Source organism: Brachyhypopomus gauderio, chromosome 7, assembly GCF_052324685.1.
Source record: "Brachyhypopomus gauderio isolate BG-103 chromosome 7, BGAUD_0.2, whole genome shotgun sequence".
NCBI lineage: Eukaryota > Metazoa > Chordata > Actinopteri > Gymnotiformes > Hypopomidae > Brachyhypopomus > Brachyhypopomus gauderio.
This window is the reverse complement of record NC_135217.1, coordinates 33,436,921-33,462,746: the sequence shown is the minus strand read 5'-3', so window position 1 is coordinate 33,462,746 and position 25,826 is coordinate 33,436,921. Positions and strand designations below refer to the sequence as shown.

General features: G+C 40.8%; 3 protein-coding genes across 4 annotated transcripts; 2 read left to right on the top strand and 1 right to left on the bottom strand.

The window, feature by feature from the left end:
- Window positions 1-6,371: 6,371 nt before the first annotated feature.
- Window positions 6,372-9,486, top strand: LOC143519712 (stomatin). The gene is made up of 8 exons (XM_077013429.1): window positions 6,372-6,639; window positions 6,729-6,835; window positions 7,216-7,285; window positions 7,374-7,455; window position 7,520; window positions 7,640-7,843; window positions 7,993-8,127; window positions 9,212-9,486. Exons 1-8 carry the CDS (start codon window positions 6,564-6,566, stop codon window positions 9,398-9,400), a joined length of 864 nt encoding a protein of 287 aa, XP_076869544.1. The 5' UTR covers window positions 6,372-6,563; the 3' UTR covers window positions 9,401-9,486.
- A 1,593-nt stretch (window positions 9,487-11,079) lies between these two features.
- On the top strand, window positions 11,080-15,245 carry lipib (lipase, member Ib). The gene is made up of 10 exons (XM_077013427.1): window positions 11,080-11,205; window positions 12,080-12,456; window positions 12,549-12,657; window positions 12,787-12,888; window positions 13,126-13,215; window positions 13,362-13,529; window positions 13,655-13,744; window positions 13,832-13,940; window positions 14,031-14,204; window positions 14,556-15,245. Exons 1-10 carry the CDS (start codon window positions 11,151-11,153, stop codon window positions 14,632-14,634), a joined length of 1,353 nt encoding a protein of 450 aa, XP_076869542.1. The 5' UTR covers window positions 11,080-11,150; the 3' UTR covers window positions 14,635-15,245.
- Window positions 15,246-15,453: 208 nt separating this feature from the next.
- LOC143519708 (uncharacterized) lies at window positions 15,454-25,669 on the bottom strand. 2 transcript variants are annotated; one of them, XM_077013425.1, is made up of 11 exons: window positions 25,473-25,669; window positions 24,334-24,376; window positions 23,702-24,223; window positions 22,453-23,250; window positions 18,080-18,249; window positions 17,825-17,957; window positions 17,663-17,720; window positions 17,445-17,575; window positions 17,207-17,279; window positions 16,998-17,088; window positions 15,454-16,271 (listed from the first exon to the last, which is right to left on the bottom strand). In XM_077013425.1, the coding sequence occupies exons 2-11, from the start codon at window positions 24,369-24,371 to the stop codon at window positions 16,258-16,260; spliced, it is 2,028 nt and encodes a 675-aa protein (XP_076869540.1). In that variant the 5' UTR covers window positions 24,372-24,376; window positions 25,473-25,669; the 3' UTR covers window positions 15,454-16,257. The 2 variants fall into 2 exon arrangements, with proteins under 2 accessions (XP_076869540.1, XP_076869541.1); XM_077013426.1 differs by lacking the exon at window positions 25,473-25,669 and adding an exon at window positions 24,468-24,683.
- Window positions 25,670-25,826: the final 157 nt, after the last annotated feature.

Sequence of the window (25,826 nt, the reverse complement as noted above, 5' to 3'; positions counted from 1 at the left end):
GCTAAGTTACAAAACAAATACCTCTTTCCCCATTCTTATGCAAACGCATGCTTTCTGCTTTTTTTTCCTATTTCAGAGGAGCTCAAAGTGTATTCATGCATACCTTCTCTCACCTGTAAAAAGCAACTTTATCACCAGTATTGATCGGTATGCATATGTCTCCATTCCTGTCTCATTAAATAAGAAATCCTGGATTAAGAGGGTTTCCTGGAAACACATGTTGCTGCCCACAAAAAACCAGACTGATGAGGACCAGACCAGTAATGACAACTGCGTCCAGTCTGAGTAAAGCCCACCTGCACACACAGTATGGGCAGTGCCAGGCTGGGATTATGTGATGTTCTCTCACTGCACTTCACACACTTCCTTAGCTGCAGGAATTTTGGGCTGCATGACATCACAATGGGCCCCCCACTGCACCACTGCAGCCTTTTTAGGGCCCTTGACAGTCAAGTCAGGCCCTTAAACCCATCCTAGATTTAGCCGTCTCCACTGCTATGGTGCACTGTAAATTGCTATTATTATTGAAATTAGTTCAATAATAGGGACATAATATATATAATGAGATATCTGAAAGAAGCCAGTGCCCAGGGTGAGCCCCTCTTTCAGGTATATGCCATTTCAGAAAGCTAGCTGTATTTATAGTTATAGAGCTATAGCTGCATACTACATTAACGTTAATAGTAGACTTGTTAAACAGCAAATAGGTGGTACTGGTAAAGATCATGTGTGCAATTAGTATGTCTGTATAAAGTTCATGTTCTTTGTATGACTGAAACGTGGTTGATTCTGAAGAATGGAAACACAGGGGAATCACTGATTAACTCAGTCCATTTGCTGAACTATAACAGGGTGGTGAATGTATTACAGATTATTGCAGAAATATAATAGGGTGCACTACAGAAATCTTGCAGCATCTTATTGTAACACTCCGTTTCTTTTTCTCATGTACTCACAAAACAGAATTGTAATATTGCAGTAGTAATACCTTACAAACTACAAGATGTTTGTTATTGTGCTGTGTTCTGTGCAGTATAATCCTTCTGCAATAATCAAGTCTCTATCAGACTATTGCAAAATGTGCTATTCAGCATTGCTGTTTACTATCCTTGACTGTTTTATCTAGGACAAGAGTGCAAGCAAGCAAGATACGCCCCAGCAGGGAAACGGAGAGACAGCAGGGAAACGGAGAGACACAGAAACATGAGACAGACGGCAAACAAAAAACAGGACGGAAGTCAAAAGGAGACGGACAGGTGACGGTAGCACATTAAGAGAGTTGAGAGGAAAGCTGTGATCCGTGCACACGCAGCAGTGTTTTTAACTCTCAGACTCTTTCAAATCAACATTTTACTTCTTAAACCTTCTAAAGAGAGTCTGCAGTCTGCCAGTAGTTTGCCAGTGGTTTGATTGGTCTGTAAATAACATTTGATGTTAAGTGTTCATTTATAGGTGCATGTGATTGTGTCAGGATTAGGGTTTTGGTTTGTACAGTACCAGACGTGGTCTTATCTTACTTAAGGGCCATGATATCCATTGACCCTATAGCACCACCCATATGCACACACATTTCCAGGCAAGAAGTTATGTGGTAGAATAACAAATAACACTGCCCTCTAGTGTACAACTGTGACAATAACAAAATCCCAAAAGTGGTCTTGGGATGTTTAAATGTTGTAGAGCATGTTAGGCAGAGATGCCAGTGATGATGAGCGATGAGTTGAATGATGGATACATTTTTAGTACACCGGTACAACACCACAACAAGCACAGACTCAGGAGATCTGGGCAGGCAGAGTAAACTCGTTTGACAAAGTTGTTCTCAAATATTTTGGCAAAACAAAAAGCACTTCGTTGTGCACCATGAGGGTGAAGCACAGCGGTAGAGCAGGGCTCCAACACAACACCCACACCCAGCACCACCCTCAGGGGGAAACAGCAGAGCAGTGACTGGTTCAGTGCCAACTCTGTCTCGTTCTTGACATCCACCAGGGAAGGAGATCATAAGGATAATCCAGCAGTGACGTCATGAGGACGAGAGGCAAGAAGGTGTGGAGAGGAGAGTAATGTTTAGGAAAGTTTCAAAAATCCAACAAGCATGTAGGAACAACCGACAGTGACAGTGTCCATCTCACCATACTTTTCCTTAGTAAGAGAAAGAACAAACAGAACTTTGTGCATTAGAGCGAACACCATATGAAGGGATCAGGACCTTTAAAAGTTCACAATATTCAAAAATATTCTTATATGGAGAAACCAAAATCACATAATTCAAAACATTTCAAGCAGAGCAGCGTGTTTCTTGTGTACACGTGTCAGAATGTGTCCACCAGAATGCACACAAAGATGCAATAAGGCATATCTACGAATTTACAGGTTTTTCAAATGATGGACAAAACATAGTTTTGATTTTTGTATTTTGTATGACACCTGAGCTTGTCAGGTTATTAAGCTCTTAACGAAGGAATGCATACAATGTACTGCTTATGCGTAAACCATTGCTACTAGAGCGTACACAAATAACTCCTTAAACACCTTAAACTACCAATACCTTCCAGTAGAGGGCGCCTGACACGGACGCGAACTAGCAGCAGTTTCCCAACTCTCAAGCAGGTGTTTGCAAGACTTTATCAGCAGGCTGACTCGAATAACGCTAAGTGCGCCTAACACAAGCTTCTCACAAAACTGTTACCCACCGAAGAATAAACAAAGTCCGATCAAATTACGAACACGCAAGCGAGATGTTCAAGTTAAAACGTGCAGCTATATGACAGTTATACCTAATGGTGAAAGGGCCTGACAGCATGGTGAAAGGTGTGTGGACAGCAGAATGACCTTGAATTACCTTGAATGACGACATATTCCAACTAATTTGTTGAAAAAACTAACAAATTCAACTAATAAATGTTTTTTTTGTAATAAAGCTGTAAAATAAGATTTAAAAAATTAACCAAATGTTTATACAGAGTGAATTAGAAACACACTCAAACGTGTTGGGTTTCATGGCCTCTCATTCTACTGGTTCTCGTGTTCTAGTTCAGCTTTTCTTCACTGACAGCCTGGCTGCATGAAGATATATTAGAGAGAATTTCATGAAGATATTATATTAGAGAGTTTCATGCTCTGCGTTTCAAACCATCTCACGATTTGATTTACTTACACTGATTTCCCAGCAGATTAGCCTACTGTGCCACAATTAGCTACCACGACCTATTTTTCTTGCTCAAAAAGCTGACGATTATCCTAACTCTGTATTAACTAAAATCATGTTAGCTAGCTTATATATTCTAAAGCCCTATTTTTTCACATGACATTTTGTAAAGCAAATCGCTGCGTCTTAAATTCAAGGGAACTTGATTGTTAAACTGCAAACAGTTCAGTCACACGCAGATATTATTAGCTTGTTTAATACATCAGAGGAGTAATTAAAGGAGAGACTCAATTTAATATATGCATCCGCGGGACGAGCGCTTAATGGTGGTCGCTAAAGTGATAAATCAACACTGGATTATTCGGATGAAAGACCGATTATTCGGATGTTTTACCGAAATACAGCGCTGCTTTAACCACACCGCTAGTGTTCCACACTGTCGACACACTGTCTGTGTGATGTGAACTTAAACTTTTTTTCTGAGGAGAAAAGACAAACTTCTTTGCTGTTGCCATATTCGAAACACCAGAAAGAAAAAGGCTGATTATAGCAACCTCCAACATTGAGCAGTTCTTATCCGAGCCCACTGATAGCGTTCCTAAAGTCAAGAGAACTAGAGTTGTTAAAAACAGTTCATTCACACGCAGATATAATGAGCTTGTATACATCAGAGGAAAATTTTAACGAGAGACTCAATTTAAGTTAATCTGTTGTCACAAAATGAGATTTGTCATGGGATGAAAAACCTCCACACTACTGAATAACATGAATAAATTAACATGAATTTTCTTCAGTATTCTTTCCATAGGTCCACTGCAAAGTACACAGTATTTGATAAAGACACACTAGGTGAGGTGAGAGGGGGGAATATGTGTTAGCCTTGCTCTGACCACTGAAACCTCTGTGACTGGATGAATTTTGAGGCCAGCTCACTCTCAACAAAACTGCTATGCATAAACTCGCACCAGCTCAACACCAGTAACTGTACCATTACTTAGTCAGTGTTACTACGGTGCAGTTCACCAGCCAAATGACATCTGGTGGGCAGTGGTCTGGTGATCTAGAGCTAGGAAGCAGCTGATGGCCCTCTGCATGACAAAATTGTAAAAGTACAGTTGTGATCAAATTAATTCAACCCCCAATGCTGCGAAGGGTTTTATGGAATTCAGTGCACATTTGTAATTGTGTTCATAATGAAATCTTACAAGGACTTGTTAAAGAACTAAATGCAACTAAGATAGCATCAATTTTTTTTGTCATAAAGTATTAAATGGCCTTTTTGTGATTTCTTCATTGACACAATTATTCAACCCCTTTACGACTACCACTCCTAAGAACAGAGGTTCATTCCAGTGTTTTCCATCAGGTATTGAAAACATCTGTGGATGTCAACGAGCAGCAATCAAGCATGATAAGCACCAATTAGGCAGATTTAAAAGGACTGTGATACTCAGCTCCTTCTAGACATCTACTGGTGTGTTTCCAAGCATGGTGAAGGCAAGAGAATGGTCCCAGAAGACAAGAGAAGAAGTTATTGCTCTTCACAAGAATGGCAATGGATATAAAAAGATTGCGAAGTTGTTAAATATTCCAAGAGACACTATCAGAAGTATCATTCGCAAGTTCAAGTTAAAGGGCACAGTGGAAACGTTACCTGGTCGTGGCAGAAAGAAGATCCTGACTGCGACTGCTGTGCGCTACCTGAAGCGTAATGTGGAGAAAAATCCCCGCGTGACTGCTAAGGAACTGAAAAAAGACCTGTCAGATGTGGGCACTGAAGTTTCAGCTCAGACAATAAGGCGCGCACTGCATAACGAAGACCTCCATGCCAGAACGCCCAGACGCACCCCCTTGCTGACTCCAAAGAACAAGAAAAGTCGACTGCAGTATGCCAAAAGTCATGTGGACAAGCCACAAAGGTTTTGGGACAGTGAACTGTGGTCAGATGAAACTAAATTAGAACTGTTTGGGACAATGGACCAGCGCTATGTTTGGAGAAGGAAGAACCAGGCTTATGAACAAAAGAACACCTTGCCTACTGTGAAGCATGGCGGGGGGTCAATTATGCTTTGGGGCTGTTTTGCTTCTAATGGTACAGGAAAGCTTCAACGTGTGCAGGGTACCATGAATTCCCTTCAGTACCAGGAGATCTTGGAGGAAAATGTGATGGAGTCAGTCACAAACCTGCGGCTTGGGAGACGTAGGACCTTCCAACAGGACAATGATCCGAAGCACACATCCAAGTCCACTAGAGCATGGTTGAACATGAAAGGCTGGAACATTCTAGAGTGGCCATCGCAATCACCAGACTTAAATCCAATTGAGAACCTCTGGTGGGACCTAAAGAAGGCAGTTGCAGTGCGCAAGCCTAAGAATGTGACTGAACTGGAGGCTTTTGCCCATGAAGAATGGGCTAAGATACCCATAGGTCGCTGCAAGACACTTGTGTCAAGCTATGCTTCACGCTTGAAAGCTGTCATAACTGGAAAAGGATGTTGTACTAAGTACTAAAAAATAATGTCACTAGGGGGTTGAATAAAACTGATAATGATGTGAGCACAGTAAAGACATTTGTGGTTATTCCATCATAAATATTATGTTATGTTTGTCTAATTTATAAGTGCCTCTTTGATATAATTGTAAATAAGATGACTGAAATGATCAAAATCAATGTCAAACTGGCCAAAACACTTTATTTCAGTGGGGGTTGAATAAATTTGATCACAACTGTATGCAGACAATAGTATTGTCGAGTGAGTGAGTGTGTCTAAGAGTTTCTGATGTCTGTATGCATCAGGCATTATCACAGGTCTTTCCCCTGATCTAAGAAACATACCTTATTCTGAAAACTACACAAAAACAACCATTATACACAAACAGTGTAACCCTCCACAACCCTTTTAACTTACGGATATGGACTACTGTGAAAACAGTTTTTCAGAATGATTAATAACAACTTGGAAGGGCTAACAAGTATCTGTCTCATTAGGCAATGGCTAATGTTGTTATGAAGGGTTATGATGTGCTTTTTCCAAACACTTCTCTCCAACACAGCAAGGTGTTTATTTGATTATGACCATCGCCTGTTGGGATTATCAAAGAGCTCTGACTTTATTTAAATGCCTGCTGAAATGTAATCTATCAACACAATGATGAATTTGGATACATTCCAGGCCTACAGTTAGATAACAAAAACTGGTATCCAATGAGAAATGTCTTAAGTCAGCACCCAAAATGACCTTCAAATAAAAGTTGGAGAACACAATTATTTGGCGCGATTGTTGCTTAGTGATATGGCACATTTAATCCCTTGTTACCGTCTGTGCGAAAAAAGGGTGGGAGCCAAATTAAATACAGTTTGAAATACACAAAGCGGAAAATTCCCTCCACATAACAGGAGAAGCAGTGCAGAATGACCGAGAGGGATCGTAACAAACTCAGCACGGAGACAGATATCTTTGGTGACGCGAATGAAGACGTTCAGTCAGGTATCCATGCAGATTTCCTAATGGGGCGAGACTTTTTAACAGTAATTTTTCATTCATTTATTAATTATTCATTCAACTCACTTTGCCAGATGAGGCTCAGACGAAACAGTGCAGTGTCTGTGGCCTCCTCCTCACGGCCTTCTCCTTCCTCCTCATCCTCATCACGTTTCCAGTCTCTGTATGGAGCTGCATGAAGGTATGAACACTGCAAACATTTGATAGCAGGTTTTAATCTGAATCTTTAATCTTAATCTGAATCTTTAAGAATCTTTAATCTGAAACTTTCTGGACCACAATACTTACAATGCTGCTTTAATGATTTAACTACTCTCCTGTCCATTTACCAGAAAACCTGCACCATTCTCTTAAACCATACAATATCCATTTGTATTTAATATTCAATGCATATAAAAGGAAAATTTGAGGGCCACAGAAATGCCTTTATGACTTTAAAACATATAACAATGCAGGCATCTTGGAAATATATTTTAATTACACTGAGTGTATGTATATATCAATAATTTCCCATGCATATATTAATACTTTGCATTTATGCTCTTAACTCTGCTTGAAAAGATTGTCCAGGAGTATGAGCGGGCAGTTATTTTCCGTTTAGGGCGACTCCGGGGAGGGGCAAAAGGGCCCGGTGAGTTACGACCTTATTAAGAATACAAATATTAGTCAAAGTAAAAACAAATGTCAGGTTCATGAAGTGCTGCTGTGTCATTTTTAAGGGATATTCTGGATCCTTCCATGCGTGGACACCTTCCGGAAGGTTGATCTGAGGACAGTGTCCTTCAATATTCCTCCCCAGGAGTTGAGTATCTCTATGAGATAAAGAACCTTTACCAAAGTAGTAGATTATCAAAATTAAACCTAGAGTGCCTTCTATGGGTAAGTGTAAGTAAATCATGACTGTGCGTGTAGAGTTTTTAGATATTCTTTTAGTTCGTAAGTCTAAAATTTTGTATCCGGTGTTTGCCTATGCTTCTCTGTACAGGTGTTGACCAAGGACTCTGTAACTATCATGGTGGATGGAGTGGTGTATTACAGAGTCTTTAACCCTACTGTGTCAATAACCAAAGTGGAGGATGCTAACTGTGCTACACAGATGCTGGCGCAAACCACCCTCAGAAACATGCTGGGAACCAGGAGCTTGGCAGACATCTTACGAGACCGTGAGGAAATGGCTGAACACATGGAGGTGGAGTATCCCACAAACGTCTCGCTGCTTTGCTCTTAAAGACCAAAGGCATAAACACTTGTACAAGTGAGCTACATGAACTTTAACAAAGTGCATCTAAGTGCCTCAAGTACCTGTTCATGGCCTTCTTTAATGATTCCGTCTGACAGGAAGTACTCTACTCCGCCTCAAAGAACTGGGGTATTAAGGTGGAGAGGGTGGAGCTGAAGGATGTTAAACTGCCCCCGACATTACAGCGGGCCATGGCAGCTGAGGCAGAGGCCACTAGGGAGGCCCGTGCGAAGGTGAGAGGTCACGAGGACTGAAGGATGGGTGTTCCTGTCAACATAGCACAAAAGATTTACTACATCAAAATACATTAAAATGCAATAATGACAAAAATGTACGTAAGTAAAAAAATACAGTAAGACAAAAATTTTAATTAAATAAAAAATGAAATACAGGCCACAGAGTGGCACAAAATACAATATTCATCTTACAATCAGGAGTTTGCTGGTTTGTGATGAAGCCACACCCAGCCAGCCAGTCCTTTCTCCAACCATCTGTGTCTGGGATCTCAACAGAGCAACGCAGCACTGCCCCCTGGTGGGAGAATAGTATTACTGCAGCACAGACAGCAGTCTGATGTGGTGCTTGGTGTCATGTATCTTGGAGAAGGAATGTGCTAATAGCACTTTCATAAATGTTCATTTTTGTATGGCAGGGGAGGTTAGCAAATTAGAGTGGCAATTGGCAAAAAAATCTATGCACGATTGACATGCCTACTGAGGCTGCCAAATCTAGACTGATTGGCTTTGCAGCTTTGCCTTGTGTCTGGAGGGCCAGCGACCCGATTGGCTGGGTGCAGGTGGGTGAGGTGTAAACCTCTTCAGGCCACCTGTTTGTGAGAGATGTGATCATCGTGGCTTTGCAGCTCCTAGAACCTTCTGCCTTTGGCAGATAGAAGTGTGTGTTTCTATGCCGCCCACTGCTGGCAGCTATCCGAACCATCTGCCTGATCTCTCTCTGACCTGTGAAGCTGCCCATTCATAAGACACTTAACCAAACTTGGCCATAATACCTACATTTTTGTCTGGTGGCTTAGCAGCAGGAAGTGGGTGAATAACATATTCATATTATGAGTAAATATGGTAGAATGATGAATTAATTTTGCATTTTACAACAAACTTTGAAACAGCAATAGCTGAAGAACTGGACACCATAAAAATAAACAAGGGAACTATTAACTAAATGTAAAATATTAAAACTAGCACCGGTAGTCACAAAACCACTTGAGCACAAATTCAACAAAATCACACGCGTGTGTAAACGTAACCGCTGGTGCAGACCTCGGCTACACATAGCTGGTGGCTTGTGTGGTATGTGCAGGTGATTGCGGCTGAGGGGGAGATGAAGGCCTCCTGCGCCCTGAAGGACGCGGCATGCGTGATGTCGGAGTCGCCAGCCGCCCTCCAGCTGCGATACTTACAGACGCTGACGGAGATCGCCACGGAGAACAGCTCCACTGTGGTCTTCCCCTTCCCTGTGGACCTTCTTACCAGCCTTATGAACAAATGAATACGCATTTGAACGTAGACGTGGTCTCAAGAGAATCAAAGACCATATTACCATATTAGAATAGTGTCCACTACATCTGCACATATTAATATACCTATTTAACTAAAGACCTAGAAATAATGCTGTGTGTGTGTTTGTATATATATATATATATATATATATATATATATATATATATAATATTTTGGGGAATTTCATCTTTAGAACCTATACTATAATAGATTATGGTAGAATGCATTTTTCATATGCCTATTACAATTATTCTATCAGTAAGTAATGGAGTAAGTTTGTAATGTGCACTTGGTCAAGTCACTTAATGAAAGCTTTTGTATAGTTCATACATCTGCCAGTTTATGGTTGTGTGGCGTGTGGTTGTCTGATGGTTACACGGAAGAGGAGAACAGAACTACTTACCAGTTGGTGTGTCATGGAAAGCCTTGGTTCAGTGAGCTGGGTCCTGTCAGTTTCATTAATTCAGTCTCCTCCATTTGATTCTGTATTCTGCCAAGTGCACATAAGACAATCTCCATTAAAATTTCCACTTGTCACTGATAAGAGTATTTGTTCAGCTACTGTCATGGCATGGATCATGGATTGTGGCATCAATAAACACTGTCCAGTAATGTCCAGAAAGGTACAAACGGCTCTGAAACTCTTGAGGTATAAAACTGGACTCATCCTGTGTTTAGCCGGCAGCCTCACTATACTCACTATACTCAAGTCAAGATAACCAGGATGCTAGTACTGCACTGACGCACCCGTGTTAAGACACAAAAGCCATTCAAACAACAATGAACGCTGTCCTGGCTTTGTACACCTAAGTCATTCTTACAGTGGGATAATCGCCTGAAAAGCAGTAGGCTTATCCAGTCACTATAGTCACAGTGAGTCTCTCTTTTGCATGTAATGAGAGGCTAGGGAACTGAAATAGTAATTACTCACAAGTTTAATGTAAAGTTCATATCATCACATGTTTTCTGTTACTTCACGTTAGACACAATTTCAGAGGACCAATTTCCTATAACATTTGATTCATCTCTGAATTATGAGATCAAGCAAGTGACCATGACTGGGGCAGGGGTCCTGTGGTAGGGAACTGGTCTTGTGACCGGAGGGTCATGGGTTTGATTCCTAGGCCTGAGGCCATGACTGAGGTGCCCTTGAGCAAGGCACCTAACCCCAACTGCTCCCCGGGCGCCGGGCTAGGGCTGCCCACCGCTCTGGACATGTGTGTACCACAGCCCCCTAGTAAGCACTAGTGTGTGTGTGTGTGTGTTTTCTAATGGCACAGATGGGTAAAAAGCGGAGGACAAATTTCGATTGTGGTGAAAAATCACAATTGACAAAATATGGCACATTTATTTACATTTTAACAGGAGCAGATTCCTGCCATGTTAATGCAGGTGGACTTGAGAATATTGACAGCACTCCATAAGCATACCCAGATAATACAGCAGTAACTCATTTATCCTACATTCTATTAATTGTTCAGTTGTCAATGTGTAATCTTTCTATTTCTAAAAAGGTCCTTGGCAGACCTACTAAACACATGGGGCACCACCCACAGACTAAACATACTCTGATCTCATCCAATCAGCTTTGGACATCCCACACACTCCGGGTCTCCACTTTTCTACAGGGCCTTCTCAATTGTCTCTTATGTGTCTTCAGCTTGTTCTCCTGCTCTCTCTCTCTCTCTCTCTCTCTCTCTCTCTCTCTCTCTCTCTCTCTCTCTCTCTGTTGTGATTCAATGATGACTTTATGGCGGCTTCTGGGACTGGTGGTCCTCTTGGTGTTCTGCACAGGTAAGAAGCAGTTCTGGTTTTCACTAGCCCATCTCAGTGTCATTGCTCACCTGCTGGACACCTTTGAATGCAAAACAAATGTCACTCTTTAAAGATCACTTTCAGATAGAAAGATAGAACATTGGTATGAAACAGAACAAATACTTGATCTTAAGGGCCAAAATAGAATGTATAGTCTGTATATAGTGTGTGAACAGAATGTAGTGGGCCAGGAAGATCAGAGGGGGGGGGGGGGGGGGGGGGGGGGGTCCCACCCTGTAGTAATTCCCTGTGTAATCACCTCAGACCTTTCTACAGCATGAGGGTCAGGTGGGCAGGGCCTGTAGAGGAACACGATGCTCTAGGTGAGATGATCTGCTTCTTTTATAGCCTCTTGATCCAATTGTGCCTGATAATTACAGAGGCCAGATCAGTTCTAAAGGCCATCAGCTCTCTGAGCCCAAGAGCTAGCACGGCTTCTTCACACAGAAGCAGTGTTGAGGAGACCTGGCTCTGTGCTTGCCCAGGTTTGGTGCAAGAGAGAGGATGATAGCCATGGTGGGGCAAGTTAAGGTTGAAAAATGTGGGTGATGAGGTGGACTCACTGAGCAGAACTGGGTCAGCTCACTTCATTCATGCATTTGAATGAATTTTAAAGACTTAAAAGTCTTGTAGGTTTGAATTGTGTATATGTGCACTGTTGATAAAACAATAGATCTGTATAAATCTCTAGTAAAATGTGTATGAACAACTGCTTACAAAAGACCTAATAATCTCATAAGTGTGGGATCTAATTGTGTATACAAAGTGACTGTCAGTTAAACATGACCAGGATCACCACTATAAACTGAAAGCGAAAACATCTTTCTTACATTCAAACACATGCTGTCACCAGGTCAAGACAATGATTGTGACAACTTTACCGATTTGGACTTCCGGGAGTCGTTTATCGGCACCAGTCTGTATGTGCGATTGCTGCTTTATACCCGTACCAACCTGGCATGTGGTCAGGAGTTGCACCACCACAACTTCGCCAGGGAGCCCCTGTTTAATGTGACCCGGCCCACCACCTTCATCATACACGGCTATCGGCCCACCGGGGCACCGCCCGTCTGGATCGACCACATCACACGGCTGCTGGTGGCCCAAGCCGACATGAACGTGCTGGTAGTGGACTGGAATCGTGGCGCCGCCAATCTCAACTACTTCACCGCCGTGGCAAACAGCCGCTACACAGCCGCCAATATCACCGGCTTCCTCCAGAGGATGAGGGTGAGCGGGAGGGATGTGTGTGTCGGGTCTGGTGGGGGGGTGGCCAGGCATGTCTGGGCAACCAATGAGATACACGTTCGATGTTGTTTCAGGATGAGGGAGCATCTCTGGACTCGGTCCACCTGATAGGGGTCAGCCTTGGGGCACACGTGGCTGGGTACATAGGCGCATTGCTGGGAGGGAGAGTAGGTAGGATCACAGGTGAGATTTCGACTCAAATCGAAGGTTTTTCCATAATACAAACTCCTGGGGACTTTTTTCTGCATGTTTCAACATAAGCCACATAACCAAATCAGACAATGATGAAACGTTCTGCCTCAATATATTCAGGTCTAGACCCAGCGGGTCCGATGTTTGGAGGTGTCCCTCCAGAGGAACGCCTGGATCCATCTGATGCCCAGTTTGTAGATGTCTTACACACTGACATGAACTGTAAGTGCATAAAGCCTAAAACTACAGGAGGGGTAGACAGTGTGGATCCAGAGTGCCAGAACCAAAACATTACAGATGATAGAGAAACTGACAGTGAGGAATACTCTCTGTCCTGGTTTCATAATAACCTTTATACAACAATGGCTTTGTGTGCAGCAAGCACATTGGATAGAATAATCACAGCCATGCAAACTATGCAAGATATAAATAGAGTTTCTAATGTATTTGTTTTGACAGCCTTCGGCCTCAGAGGCTCTCTTGGACATATTGATTTCTATGCCAATGGAGGACTGGACCAGCCGGGATGCCCAAAGACCATCTTCTCAGGTTCGTCAAAATCTACGTTACAGCTCGAGTGACACACAGAACAAAGGCACTAATTAGCTACAGGTGTGGCAACAATGTCGAGCCAATTCCAGAAATACAGGAACTGCTGGAGAGTTCATCACCAGCCCACGCTCTCTTCTCCACAGGGAGGTCCTACTTTGTGTGTGACCACCAGCGTTCGGTTCTTCTCTACCTGTGTGCTTTGAACCACACCTGCAGAATTACCGCCTACCCGTGTTCTAGCTACAGTGATTTCCTTCATGGACAGTGTCTGCAGTGTGAGGCCTTTAAACCAGCTTCCTGTCCTGTTCTGGGTAATAGAAACATGCAGCATAACACTCAAACATCAAACAACTCATCAACATCAACCATCACCAATCGTCAACAATCATGTGAAGGATAATTCATGCAATTTAACATCTGTGTGATTCTTCTCTAGGCTATGACCTGAGCCAATGGAGAGACACTCTCTTAAAACTGGGTCAAACGAGGGTTTATTTCTCTACCACAGCAGAACCTCCTTACAGGAGTAAGTCAGCATTAGAATCCTTTCTCTCAGAATACCACCAAATGTTCTTCTTAAAAAAAACATACGTTTTCATTCTTGCTATAACAGAGACGAACTACAGGGTGGACATGATTACCTGGAATCGTTACTTGCGATGGGGGGTAGTTACCCTCCGCATGCACAGTGGGAAGAATGTAACCGAGACCAGGATTGACCAGTAAGTAGCTTGACAACACGCCTGAACTATTTTGCATAGACCCGTTTGAAGATGTTTCATGTGGTGGGCCACCTGTCTGATGCTGCTTAGTAAACTGCTGAGGTTCGAGCTGTACACTGCCACCCGCATGCTGGCCCAGTTCGATGAGGACCTGTATCCCATTCAGAAGATCTCCTTACGGATCGTCACTGGGAATTTGATCGGACCTCGTTACAAGGTTCGGCTCCTGCACCTTCAGATAACTCCGCTGGATTTGCCAGACAGGTAAGCACTTTGGTGAAAGTTCCATTAAACCTTGAAGGCAGATTAAGAATGAACAGATATCAAGTCCCTCATCATTAACACAATTAGTAATGAACACATTCTACTCCAGAACTCAACTCCAAACTCCAGTCCTGGATTTTGTATTCTCTGGCACTTAATTGACATAAAAGATATTAAAACCTCTGCCTCAAGGTCCATGTACCATGGCCTTTCAACCTTACTATAACCTATGAGTCCTAAGTAGAGATATAAAGACAATGTGATTGCATTAACTGTTACCTAACCACCAATGGTAAAATCCTGTCATGTAAAATACAAAAGGTCCCTTTACCTGTCTTTATTGTTTCCCAGGTCACCCATGTGCAGATATGACATTATTATGGAGGACAATGCTGAGGTGACTTTCAAGCCATTGCCATGTGATGAGTGATAATAAGGAAGCACTTTCAACTTCCACACTGGAAACTAAATAAGCCATGGAGTTCATCACTAACAGCTGTCACCATGGTTAACATAAGGAAGACACAGTGGAGTATATTGTGGGTAACGGAAGCCATGACTGAATCTCAACCACCTTCTTGTGCCTTTATGTCAGGACTTCTTGTTTAGCTTTATTTCTTTTTAGTTTTATTTAAGATATTCCGATAAAAAATAACTAGATATGAAATACTGAGTGTCATATTGACACTTGAATTGCACTTGAAATGTTAAGTTTGAATCTTAAGATTTATGGAGCGAACTACACCTTAATTTTTATGCTTTCAAAACACTGCTGGCTAATCAAACTTAACGCATCTTAAATACCTCCACATTAGCTTAAACCTTTGAATTACGTTATGTTTTTATCAGTATCTCAGGAGAACAATCCTTTCATGCTGACCTCAACAATAATAAATCTGAACATGGGACATGCTTGAGTGACCATTAACAATTGCGTATTTTAATGTAGATCTTACCCAACTTTCATTTCAAATCCAGTTAATTGCATGTTGATGAAGCCTCGTAGTGGAAGAAGCTTGTTCAGTATTTCCACACGCAACAGCAGCCACACCAAGGTCTAATAACCCTCCCAGTCAGGGAGAACAGGTTAATATTACTAACATACTGGTGTACTTGATTTTCAACAAAACCCATTGACGTATCATATTCTGGTAAAGCATTTTTCATAGCAGAATCTTATGGACAGTAGAATAGAAAAAAAACATGTAATTTGATACATAAATATGAACAAAGCAAGCGCACTACTGTCTGTAGTAAAACAAGTTTTTCTGTTTACATTTATTTGATACAAAACTACATCAAACAGCACACGATGGTCATGTCAAATAAACACTGCTGTGCTTGAAGCTCAGTTCTATTAATGATGGATGCAACAGATTGATGGTGTAAAACAAGGCACAAAACAAACTTAAACTGCTTCAAACTGGAACTGCTTCACATTATTAATCCTTTGCCTAACAAAATATGCTTTGGTGTTTGGACATATGAAAAATCAATTACCTTTTTTTTTTTTTTAACAGAACAACAGTTTAATGACACTTCATTTAGGATCATGTCTGGTCTACTTGCATGTTAAAAGGCTAGATGCAAGTACAACGCTGGTGCACCTTTGTAATCCAGAAAATCTAGTTTCAAATAAAATATAAACAGCATTTCTCCCGGACATAGGCAGGGCAGTCTATTACCAAATGACATACAAGCCCATGAATGCTGTCTGTACAGATTAGCTAACCACCCACCCCCGCCTCCCCACAGGCAGTAACTCAATAGGTGTATATGGGCATGTTAGCTAAAGGGCAACAAACATTTCAGGTATATGCGTAGGGGCTGATGGATCTCACAGTACACCAGGCCTAACAAAATTAATGTTTGTGTAAAAAAAAAAAAAAAAAAAATACATCTTTACACACTGGAACCTGCTGTGATCTGGATCAGGAATCAACGAGAAACAAAACACCTGTAGACCAGCCACTGTCCTGACATACTTGTGTTTTCAGCAGTGAGTGTTATTAGAAGGGTCATGACCTTGAGGTCCTACTCCTCCAATCACTCTTCACCAATTGCCGCCTGTAAGAAACAATATATTTAAAACAGTAATTTTTACTGAGATTTCCTCTTTAGATTCAGGAAGGATTTAGGTAGGAACTAGTTTCTTATTTTTCCTCCAATATCTGATCCATTATTTTCTGCTGGTAACTGCTCAGTATTGACATTGAATTGGAATGGAAAGGTGCCTATTGGAAAGGTGCCATCGCTATGCTACGCACTAATGAAGCCCATCTCTATATTTACTGAACCTCTCAGCTGTGCATCAATATTAAACAAGCATGCAAGAGAATGCTAAGTGCTTAGCTCAGCCAATAACTAAACACTGACAACACATTAAAGTGGATCGCCTGTCCTTTCCGCTATAAAAAGAAGTAATGAAATAAAGATTAATATGTAATTAATGAGGTTTACACATATTATCAATGATTTTTTTGCACGCTAACTGACTGCCAGACAGACTTCATGTTGAAATCTCTACTCAACAGTAAGACATAGAAGACCTCAAATTCTATACTTCCTTCAGACACCGCCAGGAATTTCAGAACTGTTGACAAACTCACACTGAGCACTAAATGGTGGTCCAGTGAAACTAGGCTCGTTATTATGATAAAGTTCAGTAATTGTTTACTCATCACACCATTTTTTATATAATTTGTATTATATAGAAAATGTTGCCATATACCTTTAAATTCAGATGTATAGGCATAGAAATGCAGGGAAAAGTGTGTGAATGTCATTATTTACCATTGTTTGGATCATTTCTGATTTGTCGACGAAGTCTATTCTTGAAGCGCTTGAAATTGTGTCCGACAGGCAGTTTTTGACCAGAATCAATCTGCATCATGAGAAAGTGTTTTTACATTATAAAACATCCTTAATGAATCACCCTTTAACATACAACATGCACAAGGCCAAGAGGAAATGTCGTTCTATTCATCTGCTTGTTTAATCACCTGCTCAGACCAGTTCAAGTGATCGGCCTCAACGGAGACTTTCTCTTCCACATATGGAGACTCAGTTTCCTGACTAAGCAATAAAAGAGGTGAATTTTACCCATGAATATCAACTACAAATTTAAACAACTATGAATTTAAACTATGATTGGTGTCAAAATGGGTACAAGAAGAGCAACAAAAAAAAACTGTTTATTAATATATAGCAAGGCCACAAAGCATCTTTAAAAGTTCATACCTCTGGGACACTATCTGGGAGAAGTTTCCTCCAGCAATGGTAATCTTAACACCTTCCAGCCTCTGCTGTCTTCGTCTTTCCAGGTCATATCTTAGATCACTAGGATCAGTGATCTGCCGTCTCCTCTGTGCCTAACACAAAAAGGTTTTTTGGAAACCATCTTACTACAATCACCAACATAAGATGCACTCATGCAGATTAAAACACACATGACTTACTTGCAAAGGTCCTATTTTGCAGAAAATTTGAGTGTCTGATGGTGTGATACCAAGTGGTCTGCAAAGAAAGAATCATGAATAAGAAAGCACAGTAGATTCAAAATAGTTTATCATGTATTAACGTGATGAGAAATTTGTTGTAAGCATATAGGAGAAAACTACCTATTTATTTTGGGACCCATTTCCTTCTGTTCTTGCCCTTTCACTGTAAACTCATCCTCATCCATTAGGGAATAATGCTGCTCATTAGAGAACCGCTCATTAAGAGTAATCCCTTGACCCTGGAAGTAATTTTCTAATATGGGATAAATAAAAAAAAAACACATTTTAAATAAAAAAATAAACAAAAAAGTCTATTTGAAATTGGTCTCATTTGAGTTGGCTGTAAGGAACGTGACTAATCCAACAGCATCTGACCTTTGACTTGATGTACCAAAGTAATGATCTCTTGAGCAAAGGTCCCAGAATGCATTGCTGACTCCTGATATGTTCCAGAATGCTTCAGCAAAGGCAGGAAGTCAAGACGCTGTCGACCCACATTGACCAAATCGAGTGACAACTGCCTTTCTGAGGAATAGCCCAATTGGCTGCACAAAGGAATCAGAAAGGCAGATGATTAAAGAAATTACAACATTTAGGACCATTGGGACTGCTCTAATGAACACAGCAGAACCTTGAACCCATACTGCAAATTATGCCATATATGGTCATATTGTTTTACAGTTAGAGGCTATCATTCTGATTATATCCCTGCCCTGCTTTAACACACATATTAAACATGGTAATTTAATGAATTTATAAACATCCAAGCACGGCAATCAAACTGTGCTAGTTGTTGGTGTCCCAGGACAGGAGTTAGGCACATCTGAAGTAGGGAAATGTCTTAAAAACCAGTCTAATGTCAGAGGAATGTGCTGCTATAATTATGTCTGCTACAGGTGAAGATTAAATGTTATATAATGCTCAACATGTTCACTCACTACTCCAACAAGTTACATGGCTTGTTTAATCAAAAAGATGATGACTTCACTAATACTACATCTTGATCGGTGGCGATTGCTATAAGACTGCAAGGGAAGCTTAGCTTCCCCTAAAATGTCAAAAAATAAGTGATCAAACATATACTGTTGTGTGTACGTCATTGACTAAATATGCACTACAACGCGCTCAACTTTTGTTCAGAATCAGCTTCTTGTCACTGGTAACGACGCGGATTTCCTCTCACTCAGTCCCGCAGCTTCACGGTGCTTTAAACGGTGTGGACGCTGAGCGTCTACAGAGTTCAATAGCAAAGCGAAGAGTGCAGCGAAACAAGACGAGTCATTGGATAAATGCTGGGCTTTGTCCCGCCCATCGGACGCTCAGCGTCTCTGGGGGTCTATGGGGCAGTGGGCTGGCCTCGGCTGGCCCGGATGCTCAGCTTTTGCATGATGATTGGATGATCTGTCTGAGGCCGAATCCCTTTTTGATTGACAGCGAAATGAGCGAATCATCGATCTTTTGGTGTAAACCTCCGCGGGAGCATTTAATTTTATTTTTTTTAATTTTCATTCTGTTCTGAGTTGAACCGGAGATTTTCCTAATCCTCTTAGCGGCATTTTCTTCATTAAAAGAAACGAAGAAAGAAACGTTTCTTGTTGGTACGACAGGGTCACAGATCATTTTCTTGAAAAGGAACGGAGGGTAGAATTTACGTATAAATAAACCGACACATTTTATGATGTTGGCCGAAATTGTGCTTCCCCTCCTTGAAAGACCAGCATCCGCCACTGATCTTGATGTATTACAAGTTTTCTTCACCTTACATTTACCAATTACCAGCAGCCAAAGAGCAACCTAAACTTTCCAGAAGGAAAATGAAAATAGTTGATTTTTCTCTGTGTCTATAAAGTTGTTATATTTAAAAAGTCAATTCAAAAACAACTCCAGCAACTACAAATAAGATGGAAAAATCTAATACATTATTGGGTGCTAAAAGAAATAAATATAATAATAAATATAATAATATAATAATAAACATAATATTATAATAAATATCTTATGACACTGCACAAAATGGATTTATTGGTGGAGGTGACTTTTTTTGGGGGGGGGGGTGCTTAATTTTTTCAAAAAGCTTACTTCGCCTTTGTGTTTTCATCTAAAGTATGGCCTTGGATCAAGCGATCCTTTGCATATACATCCCATCTTTTTTTGTGTGCAAGACTTTTCATTTCATTAGAAACATCTACCTGGTATCTATGTTCACTAGCCACTTTACTGGATATTGGGTAGGTGTTTCTAATAAAGTGTCAGAGCTCCCTTAAACCTTTACTAACTGCTTAATCATATGGGGTTGGTGAAGGTTCATGCATCTTTTTCACACTCCATTTTCAGATTGGTGGTGATGGTTCACGTATCTTTTTCACACTCCATTTTCAGATTCCAGTCTCCATTTTCCTTCAGTCAGAGAACTTCAGTGAGATGTTAGCCAGAGAAACAGGTGCAGAAGATCTTTAGCTCATTGAACATGAAGGCAACCTCAAGAAATGTCTTCCAAAAAGCATCAATCTAGCAAGAATCTGCCATAGTATCTTGTCCTCTTCCTGTAGTCTTCAGATTTAAGGACCACATCCAATCACAAGAGACACAGGACAATTTATTCTTAGGTTCTGCAGAAAATTGGAATCCTTTTTTAACCTGGATACTAGGAGACGTTCGGTGAGATGTGATGTGCTGCAAATTCTGAGTAACTCCCACACGTTTGTGAATACAGTGACATTTTAATTCTTTGACGTCCAGGATTGTGTAAAGTTTCTCTCTGCAGATGTCGGGGAGAAAGTGAAGGACAATTGTGCTTGTCTTCTGTCTTCTGTGAAAATAATCAACTACTGTATTTCTTCAAATGCCAGTATTCACATACCCTCTGTTCTGCATTCAGGTAAATAATTTTCAACTTTTTTCTCCACATCAATAAGAAAATGCCACCAGCAGGATTCCTTGATTAAAAAATGGATCCCCTCATCATTACAATTTCACAAATAAGGAATTTATGGTCATGAATCCATTTAGATAAAAAATGTATTCCTGTTTCTTCCAGATCACCTTGGTAATTGACATGGTAAATCTCAAATGCTTGGCAGTCCTTGATGAGGAAAAATGTTGTTGCTGTACACGATGATCCCTTTTCACTCTGACGCTCAGACTTTTAAGAATTCAGGTTCGCATATTACCGATAATTGTAGAAATGGCAACTTCTTAGCTTCCTGCAAAATGCACACATTTCCAACACATATCCAGTATCCCAAATCATCTGACCTCATGCTCAGATCAAAGGCTCCATCTCATCCAGAATAATTTTTATTCTTATGCCTTCAGAGCGTTCCTTTGCTTCAAAAAGAATGTGAATGTTAGATGGTGGTTTCAAAGGCTCTTTGATTTGTTGCTGCCCATACTGTCAGTCCAAAGTTCCAAAACATCTCCATTAAAAAACAAATACGTTAAAGCTGTTTGGGCTTAATCCCCAAATCCATATGAAACAAAAAAATTTATTTCATAAAATTAGTAGAGACTAACGAATTATTTGTTGACTTACCTTCCGTCAGTATCATTGAGAGGATGGTAATATCTAACTTTTTTTCATAATCTTAAAAGTACTGGTATTTTGGTAGATGCATCATCTTCAGTTTCCTCTACAGGACTAGACATTGGCTGATCAATCCTTGGCCCATCACCACAATACAATAAATCTCACTGGTCAAAGTCTTCTTTCAATGTCATGTGCACTTACTCCTTACACTTACTATGTCTTCTACTGGCATCGTGGATCATTCACTTGATGGATTCTTTGCTTCAACACTGAACGAAGGAACCAGACATATACACACTACCCTTTCCGCATCCAGTGATATCTGACTAGCATCCACACAGAACTACATCCCTAAATGATCAGTGCAAAAATTCCACAAATCAAGACCACTTTCAACTTCAGATCTTCATCAGTCCATGATTTTCACAAAAAATTGTACCCCAGCATTTCATCAGTTTGTATTAGTTGGACTTCCTCTTGCTGTGACTGTTGTAGTACATTTCCACAAGCACTGGACCTGAATGGCGTATTTAAATACCACTCTCTTCACTTGCTACCATGCAGACCTTAGAGTTCTTCAGTAGCATCAGTAGAGAAGAAACAATCATTCCTTCACACCTCTCACTGCTCAGTCTTGCAAAGGTCAACTCCACAATTCAGGCTTGAGTTCCAGCTGCATTGTCCAGTGTTGATCTTATTATTCAAACCAATGGATAGGATGGCTCTCCGTCAGCCAGAATAATTTGATGTTCCATTCCGTCACGGATATGCACAATCACATGACAGAGCCAAGTGTTTCTGAAGCATTCAGCATTCAACCTGTGTTACAGTACGTGAGGTTAAAGTAGCTCTGAAGGTGTGTAAAGTCCATCATTTTCTGAGTCAGGTGGTACTGCCGTCAGAATCAACCTGTCAGAATTCTGTGGCACGTCTAATGTGTGCTCAAGGTGCACAGGTTTTAGAACACACAAATTTCAAAGATCACAAAAAAGCAACTGTGGAACAGCACAAAGAAGTAAACTGTGGAATGGCATCAATGTAGAACTTTCCATGAAGCTCAGAAGGTCCGAACTCTGGAAACGTTGCCGTCATACATTTGTATTCCACTTCTTATAAGGTAAATGGCTTTGACTGTCTTCAGGCTGTAGCATCACACAGTGCAGTGAAAAAGATGCATGAGCGTTCAACCATACCCCGAAGAACTATTGTGGCAATACTATACCTGCTCTGACCCACTGGACGACTCATGTCCACTTTGATCCTCAGAGTCTCATGCTCAGCTAAATCCATCCTGGCCATAGGAGCAACATTTAGGTTCCTGTTATGCGCAGTTCCTTTTGACATCCGTCCTTGATCCAGCACACCACCATGATTCCCACCAGCATGCATTTCCACGTCTTCTCCCTTCCATGCACGACTAGAGACTCTGGCCATGCTGTCTCCTCTCAAGTCCACATCACTGTTCAAATCTTTTGCCCTTTGTCTATAGGGCTCTCTCAGATGTGGCTCCGTTCTCGGCGTCTCCTTGTGTCTTGATGGCCTTTGCATGGGATTTCCTCCACCAACAATAGAGTGAGGCAAACTCGTTTCCTCCCGAACGTGGTATTTAGCCAAACCACCTTGTCTAGTTTGTGACATTCCTACATGATGGCCGTGATCCCTCCTGTGTTTAAAAGGTTCCCTGCTTCTAGAGAGTTCCCTGCTTCTAGAGAGTTCACTTCTTCGATAAGAATCTCTTCCCCTTTGCAATTCCTCCGTTTCTGGATGATCCCGATCCCTTGGCGTTTCATTGCTTCTTGGGTTGATCCTAGGATGATCTCGGTTCCGAATTGCGTCACGGCTCCTTGAAGCGTCTCTACCTCTCGTGTCACGCTTTAGGATTCCATGGTCATGTTCCACTATAACAGGAGCACTATGTGGACTGAAGCCCCTGTGTGAAACACTGTAATTATGCTGTGGATCCAAATCTCTAAGTCTTTTAGGATGTGGCGGATGGTCCCTATATTTTGACTTCAGTGACCTGTGTTGAAAAAGCAAGTACAATGGTTCACATTTTTAAAAATTCCAGTCATCATTCAGCTACACCAAAGTCTGAAAACGCTTCCTAATCACTGGCCCATTTTAAAGGCTAGCAATAACTCAATTTTAAACTGTGGACGCAACATCCAAGGCAACTGAAGATATCTCTGAAAATGATCACATAGCACTTAAAAAGAGAGAAACTCTATCCAGCAAATTATTAATTTTGAGTGATCAGTGAGAGTTGCTTAGGATGAAAAATAAATAAGCTTGTGAAATTTTACTCTTAGAGTGAATGTACTTATGTCAACCTTTAAAATACAATGAGATGGAAAATTTGTCTACATTTCAAATATTTATAGAAAATTGAATGACTGAATTCTACACTCCTGTCCTCTGCTTCAGATGTATCGAGAAGGATGAACAGAGCGTCATATAGTGTGTTCTTGTACCTCTCTGAAAAAGAGCTTCTCTCCTGATATCTATCTTCTCGTCCTTCATTAAGATATCCATGTTCCATTCTGTCCCGTCTCTTTCCTTGTAAATGCCTAGGACTAGAATCTCTTGAAAAGTGCCTGTCTAAAGGAATGAAATCAGGCTCATTCCTCCTTTGGCCAGGAGATGGAATCCTCTTATGTGTTTCTGTGCCATAGGGTGGTTCAGGGGACGACAACCTCTCCCGAGGCAACCTCCTTGGAGAATGGGGTGGTTTCTCTTCAAAACTCTGGGCATTACCCTGTATGTGGTATCTTGACATGGGTGAAGGTCTCCGTTTTCCAGCATGGCCTATGGCCTCAATAAACTTAGCCCAGTGATCCACCTCTTCCTCTCCTTGAGAAGGACCATTATCCCAATGTGTGGCTCCCTCCACTTTGCCGACATTTTCCGGAGCTCTCCATGGACCAGAATGCACAGATGAATGGTACTGCTCACCATAGAATCCATCTGCTATCCTCCCAGGCAAAGCTGCAGTCCTGTTAAAATGAATTCTTAAGTTATTAAGGACCATATCAGCAAAGTAGCAAAAACTTGTAAAGAATATTGCTAGAAATATAACTAAATACATCTAATATAAACCAAATACCTTGAATGTAAAGGTGATCTTGAACGTGGCCGTGACATTGTCCCTTAAAAAAACAAAAACCCAAGAGCCTCAAAAACAGAGTAAAAAAAATAATATGCTTCATTTCTTTGCAAAGTCATAATAACAGAAAATACCTTCAATGTGTGTAACAACTACTGCTGTGGTAATATGTTTGCTAGCAGGCCTCAACTAAACAAGGCTGTAAAGTAGTACCATTTTGCATAAAACTGAAATATAGTTAATCTGTCTTTTAATGTCTAAAGAACTGCAGTAATAAAAAGGAATTAAGAAAAGTTAATCTTGACACTTATGCAATGCTTTTAACATATTTGTTTTTTGGTGGAGAATATTTAAAAAACAACGCATGGTTCAAATACTGAAATTATCCCCAAAGTTGTGCTACACATGTGTCGGTTATATTTATTTAAATAACAACATGTATTGAACCGAAGACATACATTTATCTGTAAACCGTTAAGTAAAATAATAGCACACACCCAGTCGACCCACTACACCTAAACTCGACACCTTACATCGCTCAACAGACGGATAAACATGTGCGCAGCGGCTACATTTGTGCAGAAATCAACCGATAATAAATACATACAAGGGTTCAATAATTACTTTCACTGAACTTTCTGGCGCAATGATCCTTCTGCCTGTGATTTTCCACAAACCTTTACCAAATTCACACTCATAATCAACTCACTGGTTATCAGTCAACTTTGGGGGAAAAACGTCTTTACAGTTAGCTAGCTCGCTAGTTAGCAAGTTATTTAAGCTTTACAAAATAAGGGACACTAATATATATATATATATATATATATATATATATATATATATATATATATTATATAGCTACATTTTTTTCAAAATAGCTAGCTACTTATATAAAATTAACATACAAGAACAAAATTAACTCACTGTTTTGTAGCAGTTAGGTATTTTATTAGACAGCTGGCTAACTAAAGAACATTATTGTGACTGAGAAACTTCACTAGTTAGCCGAGCTAAGCTAAGCTAAACCAAGCCAAACCAAGCTAAGCTAAGCTAAGCTAAGTTAAGCTAGTCCGCCTCTCTAGTGGCAGCAGCGGCTGACCCAGCAGCCAGCTAGCCAGGCAGAGTTGACTCGCTCTTACCCCCTTGACCGCTCCGCTCCCCGGCAACTGCAAGAAGACGATACGTCCACCAAAATACCAGACTCTATGAAAACATGTGTAAAATGTAAACGGAATAAACATCACACGTTAGCGTGTGGTCGATGCAGGGCTGCTTTCTTTTCGCCACACAACATGCAAAATCCACCCTCCGAGATGAAAATGACCCGGAAGTACGTAAATTTTAGTTTTCCTTGGTCAGAAAAACCAGTTTAGAGTGAATTAACTCTAACTTCCACTTGGGGGAGTTGTGCCCGAAACAAGCAAACAAACAAAAAAAAAATGCAACCTTTAGAAACTGCACAATGAAGCATTGCAGTAACCTAGCTATTCGAG

Coding starts and splice junctions, on each gene's coding strand:
- LOC143519712 (XM_077013429.1), top strand. CDS start 6,564: ATGACCGAGAGGGATCGTAACAAACTCAGCACGGAGACAGATATCTTT. Junction 6,640..6,728: donor GAATGAAGACGTTCAGTCAG/GTATCCATGCAG, acceptor TCACTTTGCCAG/ATGAGGCTCAGACGAAACAG. Junction 6,836..7,215: donor CTGTATGGAGCTGCATGAAG/GTATGAACACTG, acceptor CTGCTTGAAAAG/ATTGTCCAGGAGTATGAGCG.
- LOC143519708 (XM_077013425.1), bottom strand. CDS start 24,371: ATGTCACGGCCACGTTCAAGATCACCTTTACATTCAAG. Junction 24,224..24,333: donor AGATCACCTTTACATTCAAG/GTATTTGGTTTA, acceptor TCATTTTAACAG/GACTGCAGCTTTGCCTGGGA. Junction 17,280..17,444: donor TCCCAGATAGTGTCCCAGAG/GTATGAACTTTT, acceptor TTTATTGCTTAG/TCAGGAAACTGAGTCTCCAT.
- lipib (XM_077013427.1), top strand. CDS start 11,151: ATGATGACTTTATGGCGGCTTCTGGGACTGGTGGTCCTCTTGGTGTTC. Junction 12,658..12,786: donor GAGAGTAGGTAGGATCACAG/GTGAGATTTCGA, acceptor CAATATATTCAG/GTCTAGACCCAGCGGGTCCG. Junction 13,530..13,654: donor AGCTTCCTGTCCTGTTCTGG/GTAATAGAAACA, acceptor ATTCTTCTCTAG/GCTATGACCTGAGCCAATGG.